This window comes from Scleropages formosus, chromosome 6, assembly GCF_900964775.1.
Source record: "Scleropages formosus chromosome 6, fSclFor1.1, whole genome shotgun sequence".
NCBI classification, from domain to species: Eukaryota; Metazoa; Chordata; class Actinopteri; order Osteoglossiformes; family Osteoglossidae; genus Scleropages; species Scleropages formosus.
The window spans coordinates 14,542,228-14,567,425 of record NC_041811.1 but is presented as its reverse complement, the minus strand read 5'-3'; the positions used below and the strand labels follow the sequence as shown (position 1 = coordinate 14,567,425).

Genomic DNA, 25,198 nt, shown 5'->3' with positions numbered 1-25,198 from the left:
TCCTCATACACACAGGCATGTCTTCATATGTGCTTTCACCTCTCAGCGTTTTGTTTATCCAGTCATCACGTATTTATTTAATGCATATGCGCTCTGTTTTCACTGTTGTCACTGTATTGATACCAGGATCCTTTCACCTACACATACTTGTGTTGAAGCGCTCTCTTTTGGAAAATTTCAAGTTTTATTTTGGGGCATGCTTAGCATACTTCCGCGTTGTTCTCAGAACCGACTTGGGTATTTTTACAGATGCTTCTGTTCTCAAGAGCGTGTTCCTTATTTTGGTCTGTAATTGTGCCATGGGTAAACCACGGGTCAGCATGTGAGCTTGTGGAGGAGGAGACTTTTTTCACTTTGTCGAAAGATTTGCTGCCTCTTTCAATGGGATGCAGAAATATTTGAACTTTGTCTCTGTATTTCATTGCATTTTAAGTTGTCATGACTGATTACTTTTCTAGAACATACACATGGACATCACACTTGAACCATGAAGCAGGAAGTTGTAGATGTCAAATGAAATATTTATGTTTAATATTGATTGCACACTGAAACATACTAGATAGTGACTTGCTGCTGTAAGGTAGGCAATGACTGGCATTTGTTGTGCTGTGATTTGTAATCTGTTTATAATTGTAATTGGTTTGTAATTTCTGAAATTTGTAGCTTACTTTAAGCTTATACTGTTTCAGAGGATGTGAAATTCAGGAACCAGCTTTGCTTTGAGAAAGTTGCAGGTTCAGATTGCATTGTGCTCAGTGCTGTTGAACCTTCTGAAAGGGTACTTAGCCATAATACACACACACACAGGCTGAGGCTGCTTGTCCCAAGCAGAGTCGCAGTGAACCGGAGCCTAACCCGGCAGCACAGGGTGCAAGGCTTGAGGGAGAGGGGACACACCCAGGACGGGACGCCAGTCCATCGCAAGGCACCCCAAGCGGGACTTGACCCCGGACTTGCCAGAGAGTGGCACCCGGGCAAATCCGCTAACCCCCCCCCAAAGGCTTAATATCTTCCATAAATATCCAACTGTGTGAAGAGGCAAAGGGTTACAGTGTTAGTGATCACTTTTCGGTATCAGAATACAAGAAAGAAAAAGATAATGAAAATAAAATATGAGATGATTGTCAGTGACAAATTTCAGAGACGAGTCATCTTCCAGCTGATTCGTGGTGTGGAGGAGAATCTGTTTAATAGTGAAAGCAAACCAGCTGGTGACTACAATGAGGTGATGCTAATGTATTGGAAGGACTTCTTCTCCCAACATTGCTGGTGTTGAGTCGTGGTTATCAGCGATGTCCTTCGTTGATATTCACTGTTGCCTCCTACCATTGTAGGTGCAGTAAGTCAGCAGAGAAGCAAACATGGTGGCGTTGTCGCTGAAGGTCGGCGTGGGGAACGTGGTGAAAACCATGCAGTTCGAGCCCTCCACCATGGTGTACGATGCCTGCCGTATCATCCGTGAGAGGGTTCCTGAGGCGCAGTTGGGCCAGCGTGAGTATCGTCACCCCCGTTTGTCTGCTGTTCTGCCCCGGAACTCACTTGTCTGCATACATCTTTATCACTGCATGTGAAGAAATCTGTCAAATAACTTGTCATGCATTATTTTCTGTTGCAGATTTTTCAAATACATTTACATGTATTCCTTTAGCAGATGCTTTTCTCCAAATGAGTCGGCGTTGTTGGCAATTGCTTAAGATACAAGCACAAACTATATCCTAAAACATTACCCAGGAGCTGCTGTGAAAAAGACTAGACAGCAAAAGTATATAAAGGCAGCACAATGTAAGCGCCTAGAAAATAAAAAATGGATTGCACAAGATGAGGAATTTTTGGGAGTATATGATTTCGACAGCCCCGCCATTCCACATCCAACCAGCAACACTGAATGTTTTGAGAATGTACAGGGATGTGCCCTTGGCTTACTTTTTCATAATTCATTTTTCCTCACTGATCACATCATTCATTACACAGGGAGGTAGAACTGCTGTCAGGACTTGTTACTACTTCATTCCATTTCTCTCTTTAAACTTTGGATAAGTTAACACAGGTCGCCCTGCCCTTTATTCATGCATCCATTTGGGAGGGTTGGTTCTATCACATTTGTCTTTCCATCTCCAAGTCATATTTCTTTTTCCCAGTGTCGCTGAAATGATGTAAACGGCAATAAATTCTTCCACTTTTGACATCCTTACACTTTTTATTGCCTTTCTCCCTCTACAGACATTAAAACTTTGATAGAATAAAAAGAAAAACATTTGAACCAAACCCAAATTCCATAGAAACAGAGTTGAGGGAAACTGAAGGAAGAGCAAAGTACTGTAGATTTTTGAGTACTGGTAGTTGCTTTTGACGGGAGAGTATATGAGTTCTCTCTTATATAACTCCTATGGTTTCCCTCTGGCAACATTCTAGACAACCTCCTTCACTCGTTTGTCTCGACCTGTGAATAATTTTCCGCTTGGAGAACTTGCTGCTGGCCAACATCAACAGGCTGTGTGGAATGTTCAGCATCTTAAGTAGAGGCATTCTTTCAGTCATGGCAACCTGCTGTATCTAGACATTACCAAGGTCTAATTTCATGAACCATCCATTGATTTCCATGCTTCTTTATTGCTTTTTTGGAAAGAATATTGCGTGACGTGTCCACCTCTAAAATTCTCATTGTTGTCAGCTTATATTATACTGTGAAATTGGAGTGTCTTATGAGACTTCCTGCATTCCATGATGTGTTGATTTGATGGTTGTATGGCATCCCCCATAGGGACATAACCTTTAGTTGTAATGTGACCAAAAAGTGTCTTTTGTCCCCTCAGCCAATGACTACGGCTTGTTCCTATCAGACGAGGACCCCAAGAAGGGCATCTGGCTGGAGGCCGGGAAAGCCCTGGACTATTACATGCTGAGGAATGGGGTGAGTCAGCAGCTGAACGTGTCTAATATGCACAGTCTGCAGAGTTGGAGTCCCTTTCAGATGAGGCTGGGAAATAGGGCACATTCTGAAAAGGAGTGTTTGTCAGGTCTGTTGTTCAGTGGACCATAGCCAACCCATTTGAGATTGTGGGCTATAGGTGTTTGGGACATTGACAAACAAAAAAGTGATGGCAACCACTATTTTTTAAAGGCAAGAAATTTGGAAAGAATGTCTAAATTTGCATTATGTAATAGAGGGGGTTCGGTGGTGCAGTGGGTTGGACCGCAGTCCTGCTCTCCGGTGGGTCTGGGGTTCGAGTCCCGCTTGGGGTGCCTTGCGACGGACTGGCGTCCCGTCCTGGGTGTGTCCCCTCCCCCTCTAGCCTTGCGCCCTGTGTTGCCGGGTTTGGCTCCGGTTCCCCGTGACCCCGTATGGGATAAGCGGTTCTGACAGTGTGTGTGTGTGTGTGTGTGTGTGTGTGTGTGTGTGTGTGTGTGTGTGTGTGTGTGTGTGTGTGTGCGTGCATTATGTAATATGGAGGTAGTTGCCTGACTATGTGAACTTTGCTGCTATTAGGATACTCTGGAGTACAAGAAGAAACAGAGGCCTTTGAAGATCCGCATGCTGGACGGGACTGTGAAGACTGTCATGGTGGATGACTCCAAAATTGTCAGTGACCTGCTGATGACCATCTGTGCCAGGATAGGTGAGTTGCACATGCTTCTGTTTGCCAAGGTAAATGTTCTGGGTCTTTTGTCGCGTCCTGAAAGTACATCTGATCGTTGGTTTCATACTTTGCCTGATGAACCCCAGTCAAACTTCCAAGCCTCCAAACGGATGCAAACTCTTTCTGTAGGCATCACAAACTATGACGAGTACTCCTTGGTGCGTGACATTGGCGAGGAAAAGAAGGAGGAGACCACAGGGACACTGAAGAAAGACAAGACACTCCTTAGGGATGACAAGAAGATGGAGAAGCTCAAGCAGAAGCTCCACACAGATGATGAATGTAAGTTTGAAGGGAGCTGCATTACACCATAAAAAAGGCCAGGTGCTCATTCTTCATATCATTTATGTTGGATATATTCAAAGCTTTCTTACATGGGTTATGTGTTGTGAATCCTTGCTAGCAATAACCATTATGAACAACCTAAGGTTACGGTTGCTTATGTGCATCTGGGTAACTCGGTGATTAAGCGTAGGTGCGCTTGCCTTCCATGGAGTCCAGGGTTGTGGGTTCTGTTGTAAGACGGGCTCGTGTTGTAGTGAACTGGCTCGACCATGGGCGGACGCTACGGGAGCAGGGTGTGGAGGAGACGGAGATGCTCCTTCTAAGGAGAAAGTTCTTCTACTCTGATCAGAACGTGGACTCCAGAGACCCTGTCCAGCTCAACTTACTTTATGTACAGGTAATGTTTCCCTGTTTGTTTTTGCTTTGGTGTCTTCAATTCTGAATTCTTTTAACCAGATAAGGCAAAACACCTGAAGTAAATAACACAGTATCCATCAAACAGTAAACAGCAGAGAAGTTCCTGTGCTGACCCCTGCCCTGCTTGTTTAGTCTTCCTGCCTATAATTTGGAGGGGTTCAGATAGGGTAGTTAATGTACAACCTCTTAGTGATCAGTACATTTGTTTGGGGTATTTGAACTGGTCCTTCCTCTTATTGAGTACAGTTGAGTATTTTGCATGATGGAAAAATTTCTGTTATTCTTCCAAAAATAAGTCTTTCTTGAGTAAACTTACTGGGAACTCACTGGGAAGTACTCAAACAGGAAATATTTGTTCATGTCTCTTGCTACATTGTGAGGGTGTTTTATGTAGGAACATGTTTATATTTGTTCGTGCACTCAGTCAATATCTAATAATTCAAAACAACACACTGCTTTAATTCTTTCTTTGAGTTCAACTCTATTTCAGTATGTTTGACCACTTTATGCCACTTTACTTATTTGTGTTTTTTGTAGTCGGAAACTGTTACCAAGGGATGTTTTTTATTCCTGTTTCTTCTTCTAGGCCCGTGATGACATCCTGAATGGCTCCCATCCTGTCTCCTTTGACAAGGCCTGCGAGTTCGCCGGACACCAGTGTCAGATCCAGTTTGGCGACTACAATGAGTCCAAACACAAGCCAGGATTCTTAGAGTGAGCCTTTGTCTTCATTTCTTTATATTGTCATTAATGTTCTTTAAGAGAGACTCATCCTGCTATTTTAAGCACAAGAGTGTTTTCATCATGGCTGGTTTGCAGTGGATTGCATATACAGCAGTGCTGTTGAGTTCACACTCCTGAGTGTTGCACTCGGTGCAGTTTTGTTATCTTTATACATGTTAGTTTTCTCTGAAGGCCTTTTGCTGAAAACAGCCATCTTTTTCATGCATTGCGTTCGCACACACACACACACACACACACACACACACACACACACACATACACACGCTGGCTGAAACTGCTTTTCCCAAGCAGGGTCGCGGCGAAGGCTGGCAGGGGGGGGGACATCCAGGATGGGATGCCAGTCTGTTGCAAGGCACCCCAAGTAGGTCCCGAACCCCACACCCACCAAAGAGCAGGACCTGGCCAAACCTGCACCACTATGCATTGCATTGCTCTTCAGAATTATGTATATGAATGTGTAGTGGGGGGTGCAGTGGGTTGGTCTGGGTCCTGCTCTTCGGTGGGTCTGGGGTTCGAGTCCCGCTTGGGGTGCCTTGCAACGGACTGGCGTCCCGTCCTGGGTGTGTCCCCCTCCCCCTCTGGCCTTACGCCCTGTGTGCCGGGTTAGGCTCCGGTTCCCTGTGCCCCGTATGGGGCGAGCGGTTTGGACGGATGTGTAGTCACTGCATATGAAGTATAAATCAGGCTTTGTAACACATGGGTATGAAGGAGCTAAGTCCAATGAGAAAGTGTCATTATCACAAAGAGTAAAATATAAATTACAGTTACTGTCTTAGTCATTTTTTCAGTTCAAGACTACTTTGTGCATGAATTTTGGAATACCATATTGAGGTAGAATAACACTTGCACTCTTTGGTACCAACATAATATTTTATTTCCTCGTGAAAGCGGGAAATGTGTTCATCCAAAAAGGGACTGATTGAGAACCAGAAATATTTTTTTCCCGCAGCAGCATTGGTGAAATGTCACTAAGTTGGGTTTTTTTTTTTTTCCTCTAAATTTTCCAGTTTGAAAGAGTTTCTTCCAAAGGAGTACATTAAAAACAAAGGCGAGAAAAAGATCTTTCAGGTGAGGTCATGATGGTAATCCAGCATCTGTGTGCATGAATAAGTGCTGAGATGATCACATTTGCTGCTGTTACAGTTGGCACCTGCTCTTACTGATAATAGTAATGAATTAATTACATAGTAGTTAATAACCTTTTAAGTGAATCTGAACATCAAACATTATCATAATAGTAAGTTAAGTTGTAATATCATTGTTAAAGCTGTATTGTGCATTAAATACCTTTAACTTGTATTTGTCTTGTCTTCTTCCCACAGGCCCACAAAAATCTCCAAAATATGACTGAAATAGAAGCCAAAGTGAGCTATGTCAAACTTGCCAGATCCCTTAAAACATATGGAGTGTCATTCTTCTTAGTAAAGGTAGTGTATTGAGAACATATTTGCATTCCAACTGTTGTGGAACTTCAGATCTTGGATACTACAGACTGCAGCTTTTTTAATTTTAGCTAAATAATTTAGAACTCATCCGTGTTTTTTTTTATTTATTTATTTATTTATTTATTTTTCAATTAACTCCATTTGTGTTCATCTGTTAGGAGAAAATGAAAGGAAAAAACAAATTGGTCCCACGTCTGCTGGGCATCACCAAAGAGAGTGTTATGCGGGTGGATGAGAAGACCAAAGAGGTCATCCAGGAGTGGAGTCTGACCAACATCAAGCGCTGGGCGGCCTCACCCAAGAGCTTCACCCTGGTAGGTCACTGCAACTTCCTTCCAGCATCTTCTCAGCTGTGGGAGTGCATGGGCAGTCATGCTGATGGTGAAATTCTGAAGAGTTTCTACTTTTTTTGTTCTTTCTTCTTCTTTCTTGTTCTTTTGTTTCAAAGCTTGCTGCAAATGTTTTCTTCTCTTTTTGTCACTCACGGTTCCCTCATTTTTAATACGTTGTACATTTTTGCCCTAATGAGTTTGTCTGCTATCTCCAAATTTGACCACTTTTCTTCATTTGAAGCGAAAACTGACATTTGTGAACATTTGCACTGTAACATTTATAGAGCATCAAGCTGTCCTTAGTATATACAAAACAGTCAGATGTGCATACAGAGTTCATTGTTACAATTTATCCAGTTAAAAAAAGAAAGCTTTATAATTGCATGAAGTATTGTCAACTACACGTGTACACTTGCTTCACCACAGACTTTATTGCATCTTTTTAGAAGACCTTGAGAATGTTGAAGTATATTTATTTTTAAAACTGGGAAAATATTTTACTCGAAGTTTACCAAAACTTTTAATGTAGGTTTTGTAAAAGCTCTGAACTACAAAGCTTGCAAAAACTAATATGTGTGGGATCTGCCTTTTGTTAAGCGTTTGTTTAAATCATACGAGACTCCCTAATCTTTGCCTACTTAAGTGGCGTTTGTGCCCCGGTCCAGTTTACATTCTGTACACTATGCAGTGGCTTCCAGCAGCTCCGCACCCTTTACCGAATCCAGATCACATTTGTTTTCTCAGGATTTTGGCGATTATCAAGATGGATACTATTCTGTTCAGACAACTGAAGGGGAGCAGATTGCGCAGCTCATTGCTGGCTACATTGACATTATTCTGAAGAAGGTAAAACATACATGGCTGCTTCAGCTTTCAATTATACACGTTTTGGTGGTGGCAGTGTGCCACAGCAAAATAAAAAATGCAGGTCTTGTGAGCATTAGTGGTGTTGGACAACTGTTTGTAAAAGTAAGGGCAATGTTCCATGGTCCTCTTTATCGAAGAGTTCTGACTGCTTTACTTGTCTATGCCAAAACTGTGAGCGTGACTCATTTCAAACTTCCTCCTACTTATTGCCTGTCCTCAGAAAAAGAGCAAGGATCATTTTGGCTTGGAAGGAGATGAGGAATCTACAATGCTGGAGGATTCCGTGTCTCCTAAAAAGTATGTGATGTCACACATGCAAGTTTGAAGAGTCAGGCCTCACTCTGAACAATGGCAGCAGTATAAATGATATCAAGCTGTATCCTGTGACTCATGTTTGTAACCTGCACATAACAAACTAGTTGCTTTAATGTCATCACTCTTTGTGATGAAAAAAATGTCATATTTGTGTCTCGTCATGGACACATGAATGTTTTTGCATGAACGTGACATGGCCCACGTGGCCCTTATTCATCTCCATCCTTATGAGAGGTTTGTGTAACATGCATTTTGAACATCTGATATGTGAGAACATCCTGCTGCTGCTCAGTTTTACATGAAACCTTGTGCCGGTGTCTTTTCTGTGTAATTTACTGGTGACCTCTCCTCCGTGCTCCTCTTCTTGCCCAGGTCTACCGTTCTCCAGCAGCAGTTTAACAAAGTAGGGAAGGTGGAAACGGGTTCCGTAGCCCTGCGTGCCATCATGCGCTCTGGCGCTGGGGGTTCCGAGACCTTCCAGATGGGCTCCATGCCACAGGCGAAGCAGCATGTCACCAGCGGCCAGATGCACAGGGGTCACATGCCGCCTCTGGTAAGGAGACTGTTATCCCTGCATATGCTATTCTGGGGTGGGCAAGCACCCTCTACAGACATCTCACATCGTGCAGTGTCTGTCGATGAAAAGTTACATCCATTCGTATCATTGATTTGACTGGGTGGGAAAAAGTCCAGCGTGGTTCCCACAGCAAAATGTGATGTTTTCCTGCTTATTGTCTTTCAGACCTCAGCCCAACAGGCCCTCACTGGAACCATCAACTCCAGTATGCAGGCTGTGCAGGCTGCCCAGGCCTCCCTGGATGAGTTTGACACCTTGCCTCCTCTGGGCACTGATGCAGTAAGTGTGCCTGTACTTTACTCTCCATTCAGAGTCAGACACATCATAGGCCTTCAGCCATTTGCCTTAATTGTCTCTTGTGCCATTTGTGCTATCAATGTTGTAAAGCAATGAAAATGCAGAATGCAAAATACTTCAAGCTTGTTGAGTGCTGTTATTGACCATTTTCTGTGTATGTGTCAACCAGGCCTCGCAAGCTTGGCGCAAAAACAAAATGGACGAGTCAAAGCATGAGATCCACTCACAGGTGGATGCCATTACAGCAGGAACTGCCTCCATGGTGAATCTTACCGCAGGTGAGCTCATCCGGTCGTAAAGCTGTGCAAGCTTTGCTTGTCGAGCTGTAACCGTGCCTCAGACACGGGTAGGGCACAGTAAAGCCACTTTAAAACAAGTTTACGACATTTTTCCTCTGCAACAAATTTTGTTTCATTTGTAAAGTCAATGCATTTTCTGAAAGCAACATGTTTCACAGTATATGTTCCAGGCAGCATTTAGAAGTGTCCTGCTTTAAATGATGATTTTCCACATCAAGCACCAAGTGTGTTTCAGTGACACAGGATGACCTGTGTTCAGCTGAACTGCTCCTCTTCCTTGCTGTATGTCCGGAGGGTGTGCCTGACTCCGAGTTCTCATCTATCCCCTTCCTTTCGAAATAGTTGAGTCCGTTTTCTGTAGAACTGAAAATGCAAACATAAATAGGAAGTTGGTGTGGAATGTTTTGACATCTATGTCCACATTTGAGTGGTTTGTTAACATCATTTTGTGTATTTAGTTGGTTGTGTACATAAGGTTGTCCATCCAAGACTTGAGCATAATAGAGTCCTATAAACAGCAAATTCTGTGGTTCTGGTTTATGGTCTTGTTGGAGTTTCACAGCTCCAATATGGATGTTGAACACCAAGAGACATAATTTAGTTAGTGTGTGTGAACATCAGTATGGTTTCTAAGTACTCTTTAGAGCACCCTAGGACCTCTTTGTGTTACTGTGTGTTATCTAAATGCATGTGATCTCCTTCAGGGGACCCAGCTGAGACGGACTACACGGCTGTGGGCTGCGCCGTGACCACCATCTCCTCCAACCTGACGGAGATGTCCAAGGGCGTGAAGCTCCTCGCAGCCTTGATGGAAGACGAGGGTGGCAATGGGCAGCAGCTGCTCGGTGCTGCTAAGAACTTGGCCTGCGCTGTGTCTGAGATGCTGAAGACTGCCCAGCCAGCGAGTACTGAGGTATCCCAAACCATGTTCCCCATTGCACTTCCCATTATGTACTTATGAGCTTTCCTCAACAGTGTATGTTTCTGTGTTCTAGTGCAGTAAATTTTTTACAGTACTGTGTATTAGAAATGGGTAACACATGATACAAAATGCTATGTAGATGCTATCTCAATATCACCTGATGCGTAGATTGCTAGGCTGACCGATGGATTGATGATTTGGTTTGGTGTCAGCGTTGACTGAAAGGTTGACAGATGCCTGTTTTGATTAATTAACTGCTTGTTCCGTTTCCCTCACAGCCTCGTCAGAACCTCCTGCAGGCGGCCGGTAACGTGGGTCAGGCCAGCGGGGAGCTTCTGCAGCAGATTGGTGAGAGCGACGCAGATCCACGGTTCCAGGTGAGTTACCCCAGTGTGGGCCTGCAGGTACTTATGTGTTATGTAGGGAATAATGACAAAGATTTAGATTATGGAGTTGTGATAACAGCTCATAAAATGTCATTTACTGACTATGACAATGGTGTTTAATTAACATTTGATATAGAGAGAGATGTAATTTTGAGATGATGTGGCAATCCCATAACTTTTTCCTCTTTGTGACTGCATTGCTCAGGTTCTAGGTAAAGGATCTTTCAAGGGTACATGGCGGACTACCTCCCTTTATATTCATGTGATGGTAACAAAATAACCCTGTCAGAATACAACAAACAATTCTCAGTAACCAATCATAATAATTGATAGTGATTTACATTTCCAATAGCAAAATGTCTTAATTTATTCCAAATATTTATTTTAATTTATTTAATAATCTAAACGACTCTCAAATTACTTGCACAAGCCCTTTGGATAATAATCAGAGGAGGTGTTTGAGAGTAGTAATTTTTTTAAATTGTGGTGTTTCCTATGTCCTCAGGTACTCATAACATAGTGTTTCCCCATCATAAGTCTTTCAGAAAGTGCTGGCCAAAAAGTTTCTTTTGACGGGAATGTTTTTTGTGCGGTCTCCATATTTTGTGCACATAACTCAGTAACACTTTTAGGTCTTGTGTAAGACATGTGATTTACATCTTTGCATTGATCTCTCCCAGTCTGTTTGCTTCAGACACAGATTGCAATTAATAACAGATGTAGTCCACACACACACAGGCTGAAGCCGCTTGTCCCGAGCAGGGTTGTGGCGGACCGGAGCCAAACCCGGCAACACAGGGCATAGGTCTGGGGGGGGGAGACACCCAGGATGGGATGCCAGTCCGTCCCAAGGCACCCCAAGCGGGACTCGAACCCCAGACCTGCCAGAGAGCAGTACCCGGCCAAACCCACTGCACCACCGCACCCCCACAAATGTGGTCGTCTTTGCTAAATTCAATTTTAAATCACGCTGGAGAAAGTTTATGCAGAGTAGATGCATCAGGCATCTGTGGTAAAAATGCAAAGGATGCAAATTAATTTTTTGGTAAAAGAGTACAGGAGAAAACAAAGCAGACTCGAATAATTTATCAGGAAATATGACAAAGCAGAGTGAAGAGTTTTTACCATTGAGCAAATGCAATAGGAATTATTTCGAGAATAGTTTCTGCTTCTTCCAGGTACGACAAATAAAACTTTTTTGAGGAAAACGTGTGAAAGCAGATTAATTTCAGAAGGATAAGGATTAAAAAGGTGACAAGGCAACGGGTTCAAGTAATGCGGAAGAACTGAGATGAGAAATGTTTAATGTTTCAAGGGATAAAGATTATGTCCATTGACAGCAGGTAATGGAGGCAGGTTAAAAGCAGTGTTAATGAGAAGGGATTTAAAGAGCGCAAGGTCAGGAACCCCTGCAGTGAAAAGTTCTGTTGGTGCAGGGTCCTGCAGGCAGGTGATAAGCTTTGACATCAGTCACACAAGGAAGGAAAGGTGAAGGAAATGCTAGGAAACAGGCCAAGCAATGGCTCGAGAGATCAGGAAAATTGGTAAGAAAGGTTCCTGGTATTCTTTATGCGGTCAGTGATGGAAAGGCTCTCTAAAGGACAGAAGCGGAAATAAGAGTGGAAATTAGAAAACACAAAAGTTGTTATAGATGCTGCTGAAAGAAGGAAGAGAGTGCAAAATGAACATAACCCAAAAAGGTTAACTATTTGAGTTTTCAAAAAAGAAGTCAGTCTTCATGAAGGTGCCCTGAGAAGTTGTAGGGAGATCGTGGAGAATTGGCAGGACGTAGAGGGGTTAGAATTTGAAAAATGAGTTGGCAAAGTAGAGGAAAGAGGTTTACAAACAATGAGTTCATCAACGGCATATGAGGGGGCAAAAGTATGGGGGAAAGTACAATCCACATGGGTACTTTGTGTGGAAATGAAACACAGATGAAGCATTATACCAAAGCAGATCTCTGAAATGCAAGTTGACTTGAACGAAAGAGCAGAATAAAATGAATAGCTAAAATGTAAAATAGTATTATTGAATAGGAGTAGGATTATTAATATATGGGAGTAAATTTTAGTATTACTAGGAAAAGTTTTCAAGTGTCCTGCAGGGACATGACACCATAATATAATATCCGTAAATGAAGGGAATGGTTTCTAAATTCATACTTAATTCGTACTTGCGTCCTCCCTTTATGAAACATGGTAGAGGGGAACATTATACCACCTTGATCCCTAACATTATGGCGCAATTGGTGCCTGAGGATTTACAAAACACAGTTTACATTGGTTCCATAAATAATGGAAGGATCTTAACAACACTTGTTATTCTGGGATGCAAATTGTTCTTTCAGTTCAGAATCTGGATAAGATGACTGTAAAAGTCTCCTGTAGATACTGCAGAGTTCAGTAGCAGGAACCCAAGGATATGGCCATATGAACTCGTGAATGACTCACGCGTGACGCACTATCCTCCAAAACTGTTAGTTCCGCTTCCGGACTGTTTGATTTTCATTCCATTATTCTGTGTAATGCCGGTGTCGTTTTCTCCATGCGTCGGGCTTAGGCAGTCAGGCCATCTGAGTCGGACCCTGTTCAAGCGCCACCTACAGACCTGTCAGGATACTCCAGGCTGCCTGCACTGACATTCTTCATTCCCACCATGCAGTACACTGTGTATGATAGTTGTGCAGCCCAGCACCATGTGACCTGCAAAAATGTACTGTAATATTGCGCTGATCTGGGCATTCTCTGGATAGTGACATCTCACATAGAATTGAAAGTGCAGTCATACCCTGCGACACGTCCGTTACAGTTACGGACTTAGAGAGTCATTTAATGCCCCCGCTTTGGCTTACAAGGCATTTCTTTCATTTACAAGGACCGAATTTGCATTTTTAGCACCTCCTGACAGCTGATCGGCTAGAGAGCCTCGTTGCTGTTACACCTTTACAGTTATAGTTTACCTGTTGTTATCCCACTGTGACACAAACACGCAGCATGCGTTTGGTGGGTGAAGAGTTGTCTTTTTATTTACACGTGCGGCACGTCAGCGAAGGGGAAACTGCACAGGGTAGGAGTGCTCTGTCGTGTTTGTGCCGTTCTCTGGTCTTGGTGCGGGGCGTTGAGACTTCAGGGTCTGGGGTTGTGTTTCCTCAGGCTCTCAGGTCCGGCGTCTGTCTGGAACTCCCGAGTCAGTCTCTCCTACCGTTTGGGAAGGCGGGGTTAAATAGGGCCGGTTATTACCGACAGGTGTGGTAAAATGACTCCTCCTCACCATCCCCCTTTCCCCTGGCCTGGGTGTGCCACGCTCACTTTTGTCAGTGTGTATTCATTTTCATTCTTTTCATGTCACTTGTCTTTGCTTCATTAAGGAATGAACTGATACGTTAACACCTAATAACATTTAGAACGCTGTCCTGTAGTACTGCAGCGCACAGGGATTCGGTCATTCTTTTTATGTACGCTCTTTATGTCCCGGATCACATTGATTCATTCCATTTGTAAAATACTGCAGTATCAGGACAGTGTGTCCAGTAAACGAAGCAAGCCCTTATTCTGGCTTGCTATACCACACCTTTCTTCAACAGTAGTATGATTACAGACCTCAGCAACTTCCTGTTGGTTAAATATATGTTAATTGTGCAAGTTAACAAACCCCGATTTAATAGATTTCAGCTTTCACAGAGAGAATTCTCAAGTTTTGTATGGAAACTTCTTTGGTATTTTCCCACTGATATGTCAGTAATTGGTCAGCCTGTACTATAATAATCTAGTTAATTTCTTGATATGGATGTAATTCGTCATTCTGTCAACATGTATTTATTATATAGATTTATTCTTTATTATTTTCAAACACACAGTATGTAATACATATATAGCAAAATTTGTAATTTTTCCTTTAAGTACAGATAGCTTTGTGCTTCAGAACATATAATGTATTATGTAACAGACTTGTGGTTTCATACAGATGCTATTTCATGGGCATTTGGATGTTAACAGGCGTTCGGCAGTACTGGACACCCCCCCCCCCCCCACCCCCTTGGTCAGTCCATTACATTGAGGATATACTATAACTGATCCATGACATTGTATGAATTTCAGGACATGCCCAAGACTTAAGTAAAATGCAAGATGAATAAAACCCTAGGTGATCTTTTTCAGGTTATGTTAGTATAATTTTGCACAATAATGTCAAATTAATTTGCTGAGCTCTGTAGCTTGTCAACTGCTTTGTAAACTTATCACGTTAGACAGTATGTGATATACCTTTCACTTTAACTGTGAACTTATACCTAGCTATGCTCATAATGATTATTGTTTATTCATTTAGCTGCTGCTTTTCTTCAGATTGACTCAAACAGTAGTAGTCAGATCTACTTAAAATTCTTCACTCTTACAGATGGAAGTTTCATTGAGTCCACCTTAATTCACAGTAACCACTCATATGCTTACCACAGGAAGAAAGGGGTAAAAGTGGTTTGCAAGTGCCTTCTTGCATACATGTCCGGGGGATGCAAACACAGGGAGAAACATGCAAGCTCCAACGTCTTGAGACGGACTTGAACCACATGCTTACTGAGCAGGAGCTGTGAGCCACCGGTTTTGCCGTTATTCTACGATATTGGCTGTTTGCTCTTGTACAGGTAGTTCTTCCTCTGTCGGTTCAGGTTAAGTACCTTAATCAAGAGTACTGGTGCAGGAATACAGGTTCGAACCTGGGTCTTTTGAGCGCAAGGCTGTGGATATTATCAGTACACCACCTCCTGCTGTTTACGATGCAGCTTTTTCCTCCACATCACAAGTGTTAAATGTTAGATTATGTCTAGGGTACATCTCGAACCTTTTGGTGGCACCTCTAAATTCTAACTGTAACTTTAGTCAAATACTGTATGTACTGAGCTTTAAACAAGTCCCCTTTATAACTATTTTAGGACAGTTAATTCAATCATAAGATTGGAGCTTCGATCTCAGCTCGCATATGTGACGTATTTGACAGCTCAGCGTTGACAGAAGTGCCGCACGTGCCTGTGAACTCACTGTCAACCCAGCCACGCTTTCCCACATAGCCTGTCCACTGTAGTGTAAACCTCATGCTGTGTACACTTCCTCTAGTGTGAACTCGTGATTTCCTCGCAACTTAAGGACAGATGGAATGATTTTTAATTCTTAATCTTTTTTAATCGCTTCAGCTTTGTTTGGCCTTACCGTGCGAAACCTTGTTGACGTGAAGCTTTTGTTGGTTTCACGCTCACTAGAGATGATACGATTTGTTTCTCTGCTATATAAAGTTCATAGCTTCACTCTTCACAATTCTTCTTTGGAGATTTGAACCAACACAAGTTCCGGTCCTTAACCACTGTCCCCTGTGCCCCATACATTTAATTATGTTGTAGCACTCAGTATCACATTTCGCTCTTTCTTTTTAAATAGCAGATTGCTAGTACACATTTGCTAAAGTGTATAACATTGAAAAAGAGCACGAAAAATGCGACTCCTCAGGTGCTGATTTTAGTCAGAAAGGTTCATTTGAATTGGCTTTCATGTGTAGTTGCTTTAGATACAGAAATCAAACTTGTTTTAAAAGTGAAAATTACTTGTTACTACAAGCCTAGCAACAAGAAAAAGAAAACACGTGCAAAATAATTGCTGGGAGAGACTGGATTCTTGCATTATGAATCAGTTTAAATGAATAAAAGTTGACTTATCAAAGAAGAAAGTGGACTTTAGTAATGTTTAAGGAAAAGGTTGAATGTTGTGTTGGAAAACAAATGAAGTATTTTTATTCAAAACATCTGGGTTTAGAGTAAGTGAATCCAAGTGTTGGTGGCTGATGTCCCAGTCAGAATGTGTCTGCCTTGACAGGGAATCGGAGCTCTGAATGGGACATGTTACTGCTGCGGTTTGATCCGGCGAGTTGTCCAGGCCTTCTCCTCTCCTCCCCCCCTTTGGTTTTTCCCCAACATTTGGGAAATAGACATTTAGACCTCTTACTGTGGAAACGATGTGTGAATCTGCAGAAACGCACCATCTCAGAAGGCATCTAAAACATTCCTGGCATCTGGAATGGAACGTGGGGCAATTGTTGTTCTTTGTGGCCGTCAGAAATATGGGAGCTGTTGGCCTATTTGCTTTTGGAAAATGGGAACCTGTCGGGTCGTTTGCAGACCCCCCCAGTGCTGACGTAAGCGGTTGTGGCGTCAGGGCGGTGCGTCCTCCCGCTCCTACACAATGACTTCCACGTGTGGCTTCTGGCCGACCCGCTGAGCCCACCTTGTCCTCCGTGGCCACATTAGCTGGAAACGCTGAGGTCATGATGACCCCTCACAATCGTGAGCAGCAACAGGACCCCCCCACCCGACGCTCCAGGAAATTCCCTGCACCGTGATGAAGAAAATTTTGCCCGCCCTTTCTTGTGGTCAGTAGAACTTCAAGGGAAATCATCATGAATGACTTCTTGAATGTAAAAGCAAACAGGAAAAGGGACACTGAGACAGAGGACACTCATGAAAGTCCCGCTTAGTACGTGTCTAGACTGAACAAAAGCCTTTGGACCCATATGACTTGTCAGAGAACAATAACTTCAGGAAGGTGTGTGACCGGTGGGATCTCATGGGAATCGGATCAGTGTCAGTACCCGGCGTTTAGTGAAACACCTTCTCCTCTTCAGTGTCGTCTGGGTTCTAGGTGTGGGTGGAGAGCTGAGCGACACAGGGTATAAAACTGAAGAGCCATTATTGTTTTTCTTTTCATTGTTGTTGTCGTTGCCGTCATCTTTATTGTACAATCGTGTACAACATCAAACCTCCTTGTAGTTGTCTGTATGGTTCATAAGGGTTTACCAGAGAGCCTGTTTGGTCAGTCCTGTCCCTGTCCCTCCGTAGATGGCTTTTATGTGGAGGTAATCCAAGGTGTTCATAGCAAGGACAGCAGCCTTGGAGACGAATGTCTCAAGCACATGCTCCAAATGCTGATCTGATGCTCTTAGAAGTGTGAAAATGACAGCGTACAGTTCCAATTTCACCTCTATTTTCTGTCTAATTCAGTAATGACTTTATTTTCAGTTTTTTTTAAAAATTCTGTATCACAAATTCTGCAGCCTTGATTCCATCCGATTACCCCCTTGCCCACATGTTCCAAATAATTGTGACTAATCATCAGTCCTCAGTTTCAGTGTTTTGAATTGTAATTAAAACCAATTTTCCGGTTTATAATTTTTTCCAGTTAAAGCATGTGAATGTAATTAGTAAATGCACTTAGATTATTCTAAATAAAAGAACCCAGATATCCCTGTCAACTGGGGCAATGGGAGAAATCCCAGTGTCCCAGTGCAGCAGTGCGTAGAGCAAAAGCATCTGTTGCTAACCCAGCCTACTTGGAATGACATGTGAGCCACTGCCCAGCAAAGTCACACTAACCACCCGCTCTCCGCTCCGGGGTCTCCCTTGCAGGATATGCTGATGCAGCTGGCCAAGGCCGTAGCCAACGCGGCTGCCGCGCTGGTGCTGAAGGCCAAGAATGTGGCCCAGAAGACGGAGGACGCTGCCCTCCAAAACCGTGTGATTGCCGCCGCCACACAGTGCGCTCTGTCCACCTCTCAACTGGTGGCCTGTACACGGGTAAGGACTTCACTCCCATCTCGCCCAGCCGACTGTCCCTGCAGTCCTCGCATCTCCTCTGACTTGATCTTCTGCAAGACCACCTGTAGGAGAAGGAAATTTGAACTCTGTATTTGACATGTTAAAACAAAGTGCAGCTGCAATGAATACTAATTACAAAGAACGTACAATGAAGGGTTGTCTGAGATTTCTCCGTTTGCATGCATTTGTTTTGTTTTCTTGTTTCATTCTTTGCGTCCACACAGTGCACAATTTTATTTAACTTAATAGTTCTTTTGTATAAAGCACAGATGCATGTTTATTCCCTTTAAAAAAAAAAAAAAAAAATCTGTTCTTCATTTGTTTAAAAGGTTACTTTGTTTTTTCTTTCTGTTAATGTTGATATTGGATTGTTGTTGCTTTTCCAGACTTAGAGCTGATTGTAATAAAATGTTTTCTTCAAATGCTCCATCTCCCCGTGCCTACCCAACTAGGTGGTAGCGCCCACTATTAGCTCACCCGTGTGCCAGGAGCAGCTGATTGAGGCAGGCAAGTTGGTGGCTAAGTCGGTTGAGGGCTGCGTGGAGGCATCGCAGGCCGCCACCAACGACGAGCAGCTGCTCAAGCAAGTGGGCACGGCTGCCACGGGTGTGACACACGCTCTCAACGAATTACTGCAACACATCAAGCAGTACGCCTCTGGGGGGCATCCCATTGGGCGCCATGGAGAGGCCACTGACCGCATCCTGGATGTCACCGAGAACATTTTCAGCTCCATGGGTGATGCAGGTAAGGGATCAGGACAGAGGGTTGGGCAGCATGGTGAGGGGTTGAAAAGTGGATCTGCAGGGACACCTCTTCAACTTTGAAAGTATTTTAGAATTTAGACCTATTTCTCTGAAATGTCCTTCAGTATGTGATGGTCTACATATACACTTGAAGCTAGTGTGAAGTGTGTCAGGAGTTTAAGAACTCTAAAATAATAAGGGAGAAAAAAGTATTTAAGCTGTAATGACTTGTTCCAAAAGAGAAGCCAGCTTTTAAGCTGTACTTCCTCAGTTTGGTGTCTGTTTTGTAGGGGAGATGGTGCGGCAGGCTCGTATCCTGGCCCAAGCCACCTCAGATCTGGTCAACGCCATCAAGGCTGATGCCGAGGGAGAAACAGATCTGGAGAACTCCCGCAAGTTGCTCTCAGCCGCCAAACTCCTGGCTGATGCTACCGCCAAGATGGTTGAGGCCGCCAAGGTCAGATCTCAGACATGGTTCTTATATTTAAACTCCAGAGCCATAGCTGAGCTAATGATAGAGATGACGATACCCCATTTCTCTACTGTGTGCCTCCTTTTGAGCATTTCCTGTATTATCCATGAGCGATCTCTCTCTCTTCCTGGTATTAATATGAGCATTCTCATTTCTGATGAAGGGTGCGGCTGCAAACCCAGACAGCGAGGAACAGCAACAGAAATTGCGTGAGGCTGCTGAGGGCCTGCGTATGGCCACCAACGCAGCGGCACAGAACGCCATCAAGAAGAGGCTGGTCAACAAACTGGAGGTAGGGAGTAAACGGGTCTCACTGGAGGGACCTACAGGACACCTCCCCCACACATACAGTCAGTACTTTACCGCCTCCTTCCATATTTCTGCCATATCTCTTTGTACAGGCACTCCTCTAAGCCCAATTCTGTGGGGAGAGATATGGGTGTTGGGTCACAAGGTGTAATAAAGTTGTGGTAATGTGGAACACCTCAAGGCCAAGGGATTCCCCAGCAGAACAAGCACTGCTGGGTACTCACCCTACACACAGTTTGCTTTCATGCTGCTTGTTTTCGTTTGCTGCGTTGAACAGGAACCAGGGAGCCTGCTCTAGTGTTTAATTGCCATAGGAACTCGACTTGAGGAACTTCTGGCGCTCTAAGAGACTCAGAGCAGTGTCACTGAAGGAAAAAGAAATGCCTTTACAGTTGTAAGGGTTTCAACTGCACTCTTCCATATTTGGGGATGTTTGATGCTATGGGGAAGCTCAGATGAGACAAGCAGTTATGTTGTGGATGACGTGGTAGTAACACATTGGGGAGGCTTCTTTCAAGGTCAGACAGGAAGCTGCTGTTTGAAAAGCTGCACATCAAATTAAAGCGTTTGACTGTTTGAAATGGCGCTTAGCGTACCGTTAACTGTAGCGCATAATCCAGAAACGAAGGCTGCCTTCCACTTGAGGACCCCGGTTCGAATCCTGCCTCTTGCTGTAGTGCCCTTGAGCAAGGTGCTTACCCTGGTTTGATGTAGTAAAAATTACCCAGCTGTATGTGTAAATGATTGTAGCTCACTGGAGGAAAGCATCAGCTACTTCAGTACGTGTAAATGTAATGTGAACGTGGCACTGTTAGGCTGTAAAGGGAAATTGTTTCTTCCTGGTGCCTTTGGTTACACTAGGTACAACCACAGTGCAACATAGTGTCTGTCTTCAGTTTGTTTCCCATGTTCCCTGTAAGACTTTGAACTTTTGGTTTATGGTGTAGTAATTTAATTATTCATTGTGGGCAAGCACTTTAAGAATTTGCAGCATATTCATTATGTGATTGAGTGCCTCCTTATTTGTGTTAGTATGTCATCGTTGATCAGTTAAACCGTGCCGTCCGGGTGATGGCCTCCGTTTTGAGGGATGCTAAAAGGTGTCCCGCTTATGTCCTGCAGAACGCAGCCAAGCAGGCGGCGGCGGCAGCTACGCAGACCATCGCCGCAGCACAGCATGCTGCCTCATCCAACAAGAACCCAGCAGCCCAGCAGCAGCTCGTGCAGAGCTGTAAGGTGAGAAGCAGCAGCAGCAGCATCAGTTCTCCTGCGGTCACACGTACAGACGCGTGCACCCACACAGCGCATGTTACCAAATTTTTTACCTACTGTAAACTTCCACAGTCATACCGGAACAGTATACCCTTGTGTACAGGAAACACCTTAAGGCTGCTCAAGTGAAAATTACCCATGAGCAGGGTTATTAGGTTGAGGTCTCTGTTTCCTGTAACCGTAATGCCAGTTCTGCCTGAGAAGTGAATGTTTCTCTGAGACCTTAAAGAATGCTTCTTGACTGTTCTTTGTATTACCACTTTCTGGTGCTGGTTATTGCATTGTGCAGCTCTTTCTATGTACACTTCACTCAGTCTCTTTACACCCTTCTTCCTTTAATTACGTGCAATCATAAAGGTTTTCAGCTCTGAAAAATATTTGATATACACCACTTGCAGCTTTGGATTGAAGAAAGTGGAACTGGAAGATTATTTCAAGCTTCATTGAGCAGGAAGTTGTGGTGTAGCGACCCCTACAGTGAGCTTTAAGAAGTAGCATCTGTGCTGTTGCCTCCACACCCTGCTTGGCTCAGGGTGCTGATGGGAAATGGACCCTTACCTGTTGTCTGTGTGAATGACAGGTGGTGGCCGACCAGATCCCCATGCTGGTCCAGGGGGTGCGGGGGAGTCAGTCCCAGCCGGACAGTCCTAGCGCCCAGCTGGCCCTCATTGGAGCCAGCCAGAACTTCCTGCAGGTGAGGACACACACCTCAGTGCTGTGACTTAAAACACAGTGCCATGTAGATGGAGTAGGTGAAATGATGGAAAAAGTATTTATTTAAATATTCATCTACCTGCTCAGCAGTACGTTAAACTTAAAAAGGCCTGGGTTGATTTCTAATGCTTCTTTAGCTCTAATAGAAGTACCACCATTTTCATTACTAGGAATGCCCTTTGCGGTCCAAGTTCATTCACACATTTTACTTTATTGCAGTACATCTTTATAGGATATTTTCTGGGAATATTATATTACTCTTTGCTGTGTTTCAAGTGCAAGGCCAATCCGAGCATTCTGATACATTTGGGATGTGATTGAATTCTGGGAAAAGGGCAGGTTTTGGATCTTCTTAGGGCTGAATGAGCACAGATATTGTAACCTTTTACCTTTGCGTTCTAGTATGATATTTTTTTTTGAATTTGCATTTTCCAAATATTTCTCTACTTTGTTGTGACTCAGTTTTCATCTTTTGCTCATCTGTTGCTGGTAAAGAACTCACTGGTGGTAAATAACTTTCTCTATTCAACTGTGACAATGACACCTCAACTCTCATTGTAGCCTGGAGCAAAGATGGTAACAGCAGCCAAGGCCACTGTGCCAACCATCAGCGATCAGGCCTCAGCCATGCAGCTTAGCCAATGTGCCAAGAACCTGGCCAACGCCCTTGGCGAGCTCCGCACAGCAGCGCAGAGGGTGAGCGCCCAACAGAGGTCCTCGACAGTGTGTGACATAATGTGTAACAGAAACCACCCGATTAATCCAGCCACTCAGCTTATTGTATCTTCTTGATCTGGATAACACCATACTGTTTGTAACATCTGCTGAAGGATGTCAGTATTTCAGCATCAGCTTCCTGTAGCCGACTGAAGTTGTTGCACGCGGTGCACATGCTTGCACGCACTTCCTCAGAAGAAGGCCGTGGCTTTGAACTCTGCTGTCCTCCTCATCCTCTGTGTGTGCATTTGTGTGGACACTCCCCCCTCCCCCCCTTACAGGCACAGGAAGCTTGTGGCCCCCTGGAGATAGACAATGCGCTCACGGTGGTGCGGGGTCTTGAGAGAGACATGCAAGAGGCCAAGGCTTCAGCAGCGGAAGGGAAGCTCAAGCCCCTTCCCGGGGAGACGGTGAGGCTGCCCTTGCACCCTCTTCACACATCCTTGTTCCCACGGAGCAGCACACCCCTGCCTTGTTAGCTCTGCGCTTTTGCTCACACATAGCAAGCACCCCCCCGCAGACCACAAGCGAGTGGGCGACCTCGTGCAACGACAGTTTTACAGCACATGGTTTCGACAGCGATAACGTGTGTATGATTTTAGACGATGCAACATCGCTTCGTTTCGCTGCTTATTTTTGTAGTGTATGTTTTCACAGCTTGTGGGACTGTGGTGTGTGCCTTCTATCTTTTCAAACTTGTATAACAACGCAAATTGGGTGCTCCATATGCTTCTCCCACCTGCTTATTTACACAAGATAGCTGTTCATCTGAATGTCGCAGTGGCAGGATATTCCTTTACATACGCTGATCCCCTTTCCTCTTATGTTCCGCATGGCCTTTGATGAAATAAACAAACAGAAAATTTACACATCTTTTAACTCACACAGGTGCTATGTCACTGCAAAAAAACATCGCAGGAATACCTGCACCGTTTCACATACTCCAAGAGAATTCTTTTAAATTCTTTTTTACATTTCAAAGCATGCTTATATTTGGTTTTTCAGTTGAAGTGTTGTAATATATCCCCAGTGTGAATTTTTCCTGCGTGTACTCAATCTGGCACTCAACTGGCTTGCTCCTCTCATCCTGTCTGGCTTACAGCTGGAGAAGTGCTCCCAGGACCTTGGCACCAGCACCAAGGCTGTGAGTTCTGCCATTGCCCAGCTGCTCAGCGAGGCCACCCAGGGCAACGAGAACTACACAGGTACTGTGCCTCTGTCAAAGAGTGTGACTGGAAGGATTTCCACACGCCTGTCAACCGCTTGCATAAACCAGGCTGCCCTGCCCGCAGCTGGGATCAGTGTTCATTGTGTGATGTGTCATATCGGCGCCCTCTGCAGGCATGGCAGCGCGAGACGTGGCTCAGGCCCTGCGTTCGCTGGCATCTGCTGCCCGCGGCGTGGCAGCCAATACCACTGACCCGCAAGCTCGCAACGCCATGCTGGACTGCACCAGTGATGTCATGGACAAGTCAGCTAACCTCATTGAGGAGACCAAGAGAGCCATTGCCAAGCCTGGAGACCCTGACAGCCAGCAGCGCCTGGCCCAGGTATCTCACCGCTCACCTGCTGCTATGGGGCCCGAAGGGGTGCTACAGAGGGCTGTGATCACTTTCAGATAGAAACCTGAAAGTCTCTTACAGAGCTTCTCCCTGTACATTACCGCAGTGATTTCTTTGAAAAGAAAGTACACTAAGCACCAATTTAGCACCTGCAGCGGTGCACCGTTCTTATGGCTTTGTGACACTTTCCTGTCCTAAGCAAACATGTGCAATTGGATGCCCTGGCAGCGAGGTAAGAGATGAAAGCAACTGCCACATCATTTCTGAAAGTCTGAAGATAAATATGCATCTGTGAAGTCAGCCTTTTTCCCAGTTGCTTGGGGTAAAATCTAGTTGGTGGTGATCTTTGTGTGTGTGTTTGTGTCTAGGTGGCGAAGGCTGTCTCCCAGGCCCTGAACAGGAGTGTGAACTGCCTGCCGGGACAGAGGGATGTGGACAACGCCATCAGGACCATTGGAGAGGCCAGCAAAAGGCTGCTTGCCGACTCGGTGTGTTGACCCAGAGAGGAAGACACATACAAACCTACATTTACATGTATTCATTTATCTGAAGCTAACCTGCTTACACTGCTTTCCCCATTTATACAGCTGAGTAGTTTTTACTCGAGCAATTCAGTTAAAGTACCTTTATTGAGGGTACTACAGCAGGAGGTGAGATTCAATCCTGAATTCTTCTAGTGCAAAGGTGACAGCTCTTACCACTACACCGCCTGCTGTCCAACCTGGCAGCTAGAAACTCCTCTGGAATTTCAAAATGGCCATATACAAGGTCTTATATGAACTAGAGGCAGCAGGTGACATGGTAGTTAAAGGCACCGTAACCGCAGCTCCCTCAGTAAAACAACCAGCTGCTTAAATATGTAAAAATATCGTTTAAGCAACATAAGTACTAGAAAGGGAATAAAATATTAAACTTCCTCTGTTCTAAAGTTAACATGGATTTTTTTTAACCATTATTTTTGCCATTTTACCTGTTCTAGTTCAGCAGTTGAAGTCAGTGGATGTTAAAGACTCTGTCTCTTTGTTCCTTTCACTAGTTCCCAGCAAGTGGGAAGAGTTTCCAGGAGGCACAGGCCAACCTTAACCAGGCCGCAGCCGGCCTCAACCAGTCAGCCAACGAGCTGGTCCAGGCATCCCGTGGCACAACGGAGGACCTGGCCAGAGCTTCGGGCAAGTTTGGCAAAAACTTCAATGACTTCCTGGAGGCCGGCGTGGACATGGCTGGACAGCCGCAGGTGCGGTCTACCTGC

At 44.3% G+C, this 25,198-nt stretch overlaps 1 protein-coding gene across 4 annotated transcripts in view; it reads left to right on the top strand.

The window, feature by feature from the left end:
• tln1 (talin 1) overlaps positions 1–25,198 on the top strand; it is a 78,308-nt gene that overhangs the window by 30,217 nt on the left and 22,893 nt on the right. For 3 of the 4 annotated variants that reach the window (XM_018744767.2, XM_018744768.2, XM_018744770.2), the window contains exons 3-30: positions 1,335–1,491; positions 2,814–2,911; positions 3,488–3,617; positions 3,768–3,920; positions 4,178–4,320; positions 4,927–5,054; positions 6,092–6,152; positions 6,407–6,511; positions 6,688–6,843; positions 7,606–7,707; positions 7,949–8,025; positions 8,416–8,596; positions 8,786–8,899; positions 9,087–9,195; positions 9,921–10,129; positions 10,417–10,515; positions 17,969–18,136; positions 18,610–18,904; positions 19,194–19,360; positions 19,539–19,667; positions 20,807–20,920; positions 21,537–21,650; positions 22,232–22,366; positions 22,669–22,797; positions 23,490–23,592; positions 23,729–23,937; positions 24,318–24,437; positions 24,986–25,183. In XM_018744767.2, coding sequence (XP_018600283.1) covers positions 1,362–1,491; positions 2,814–2,911; positions 3,488–3,617; positions 3,768–3,920; positions 4,178–4,320; positions 4,927–5,054; positions 6,092–6,152; positions 6,407–6,511; positions 6,688–6,843; positions 7,606–7,707; positions 7,949–8,025; positions 8,416–8,596; positions 8,786–8,899; positions 9,087–9,195; positions 9,921–10,129; positions 10,417–10,515; positions 17,969–18,136; positions 18,610–18,904; positions 19,194–19,360; positions 19,539–19,667; positions 20,807–20,920; positions 21,537–21,650; positions 22,232–22,366; positions 22,669–22,797; positions 23,490–23,592; positions 23,729–23,937; positions 24,318–24,437; positions 24,986–25,183 — 3,876 coding nt within the window. In that variant the 5' untranslated portion in view covers positions 1,335–1,361. Of the gene's footprint in view, positions 1–1,331; positions 1,492–2,813; positions 2,912–3,487; positions 3,618–3,767; positions 3,921–4,177; positions 4,321–4,926; positions 5,055–6,091; positions 6,153–6,406; positions 6,512–6,687; positions 6,844–7,605; positions 7,708–7,948; positions 8,026–8,415; positions 8,597–8,785; positions 8,900–9,086; positions 9,196–9,920; positions 10,130–10,416; positions 10,516–17,968; positions 18,137–18,609; positions 18,905–19,193; positions 19,361–19,538; positions 19,668–20,806; positions 20,921–21,536; positions 21,651–22,231; positions 22,367–22,668; positions 22,798–23,489; positions 23,593–23,728; positions 23,938–24,317; positions 24,438–24,985; positions 25,184–25,198 lie in introns of all 4 variants that reach the window. The other variant, XM_018744769.2, reaches the window with a different exon arrangement.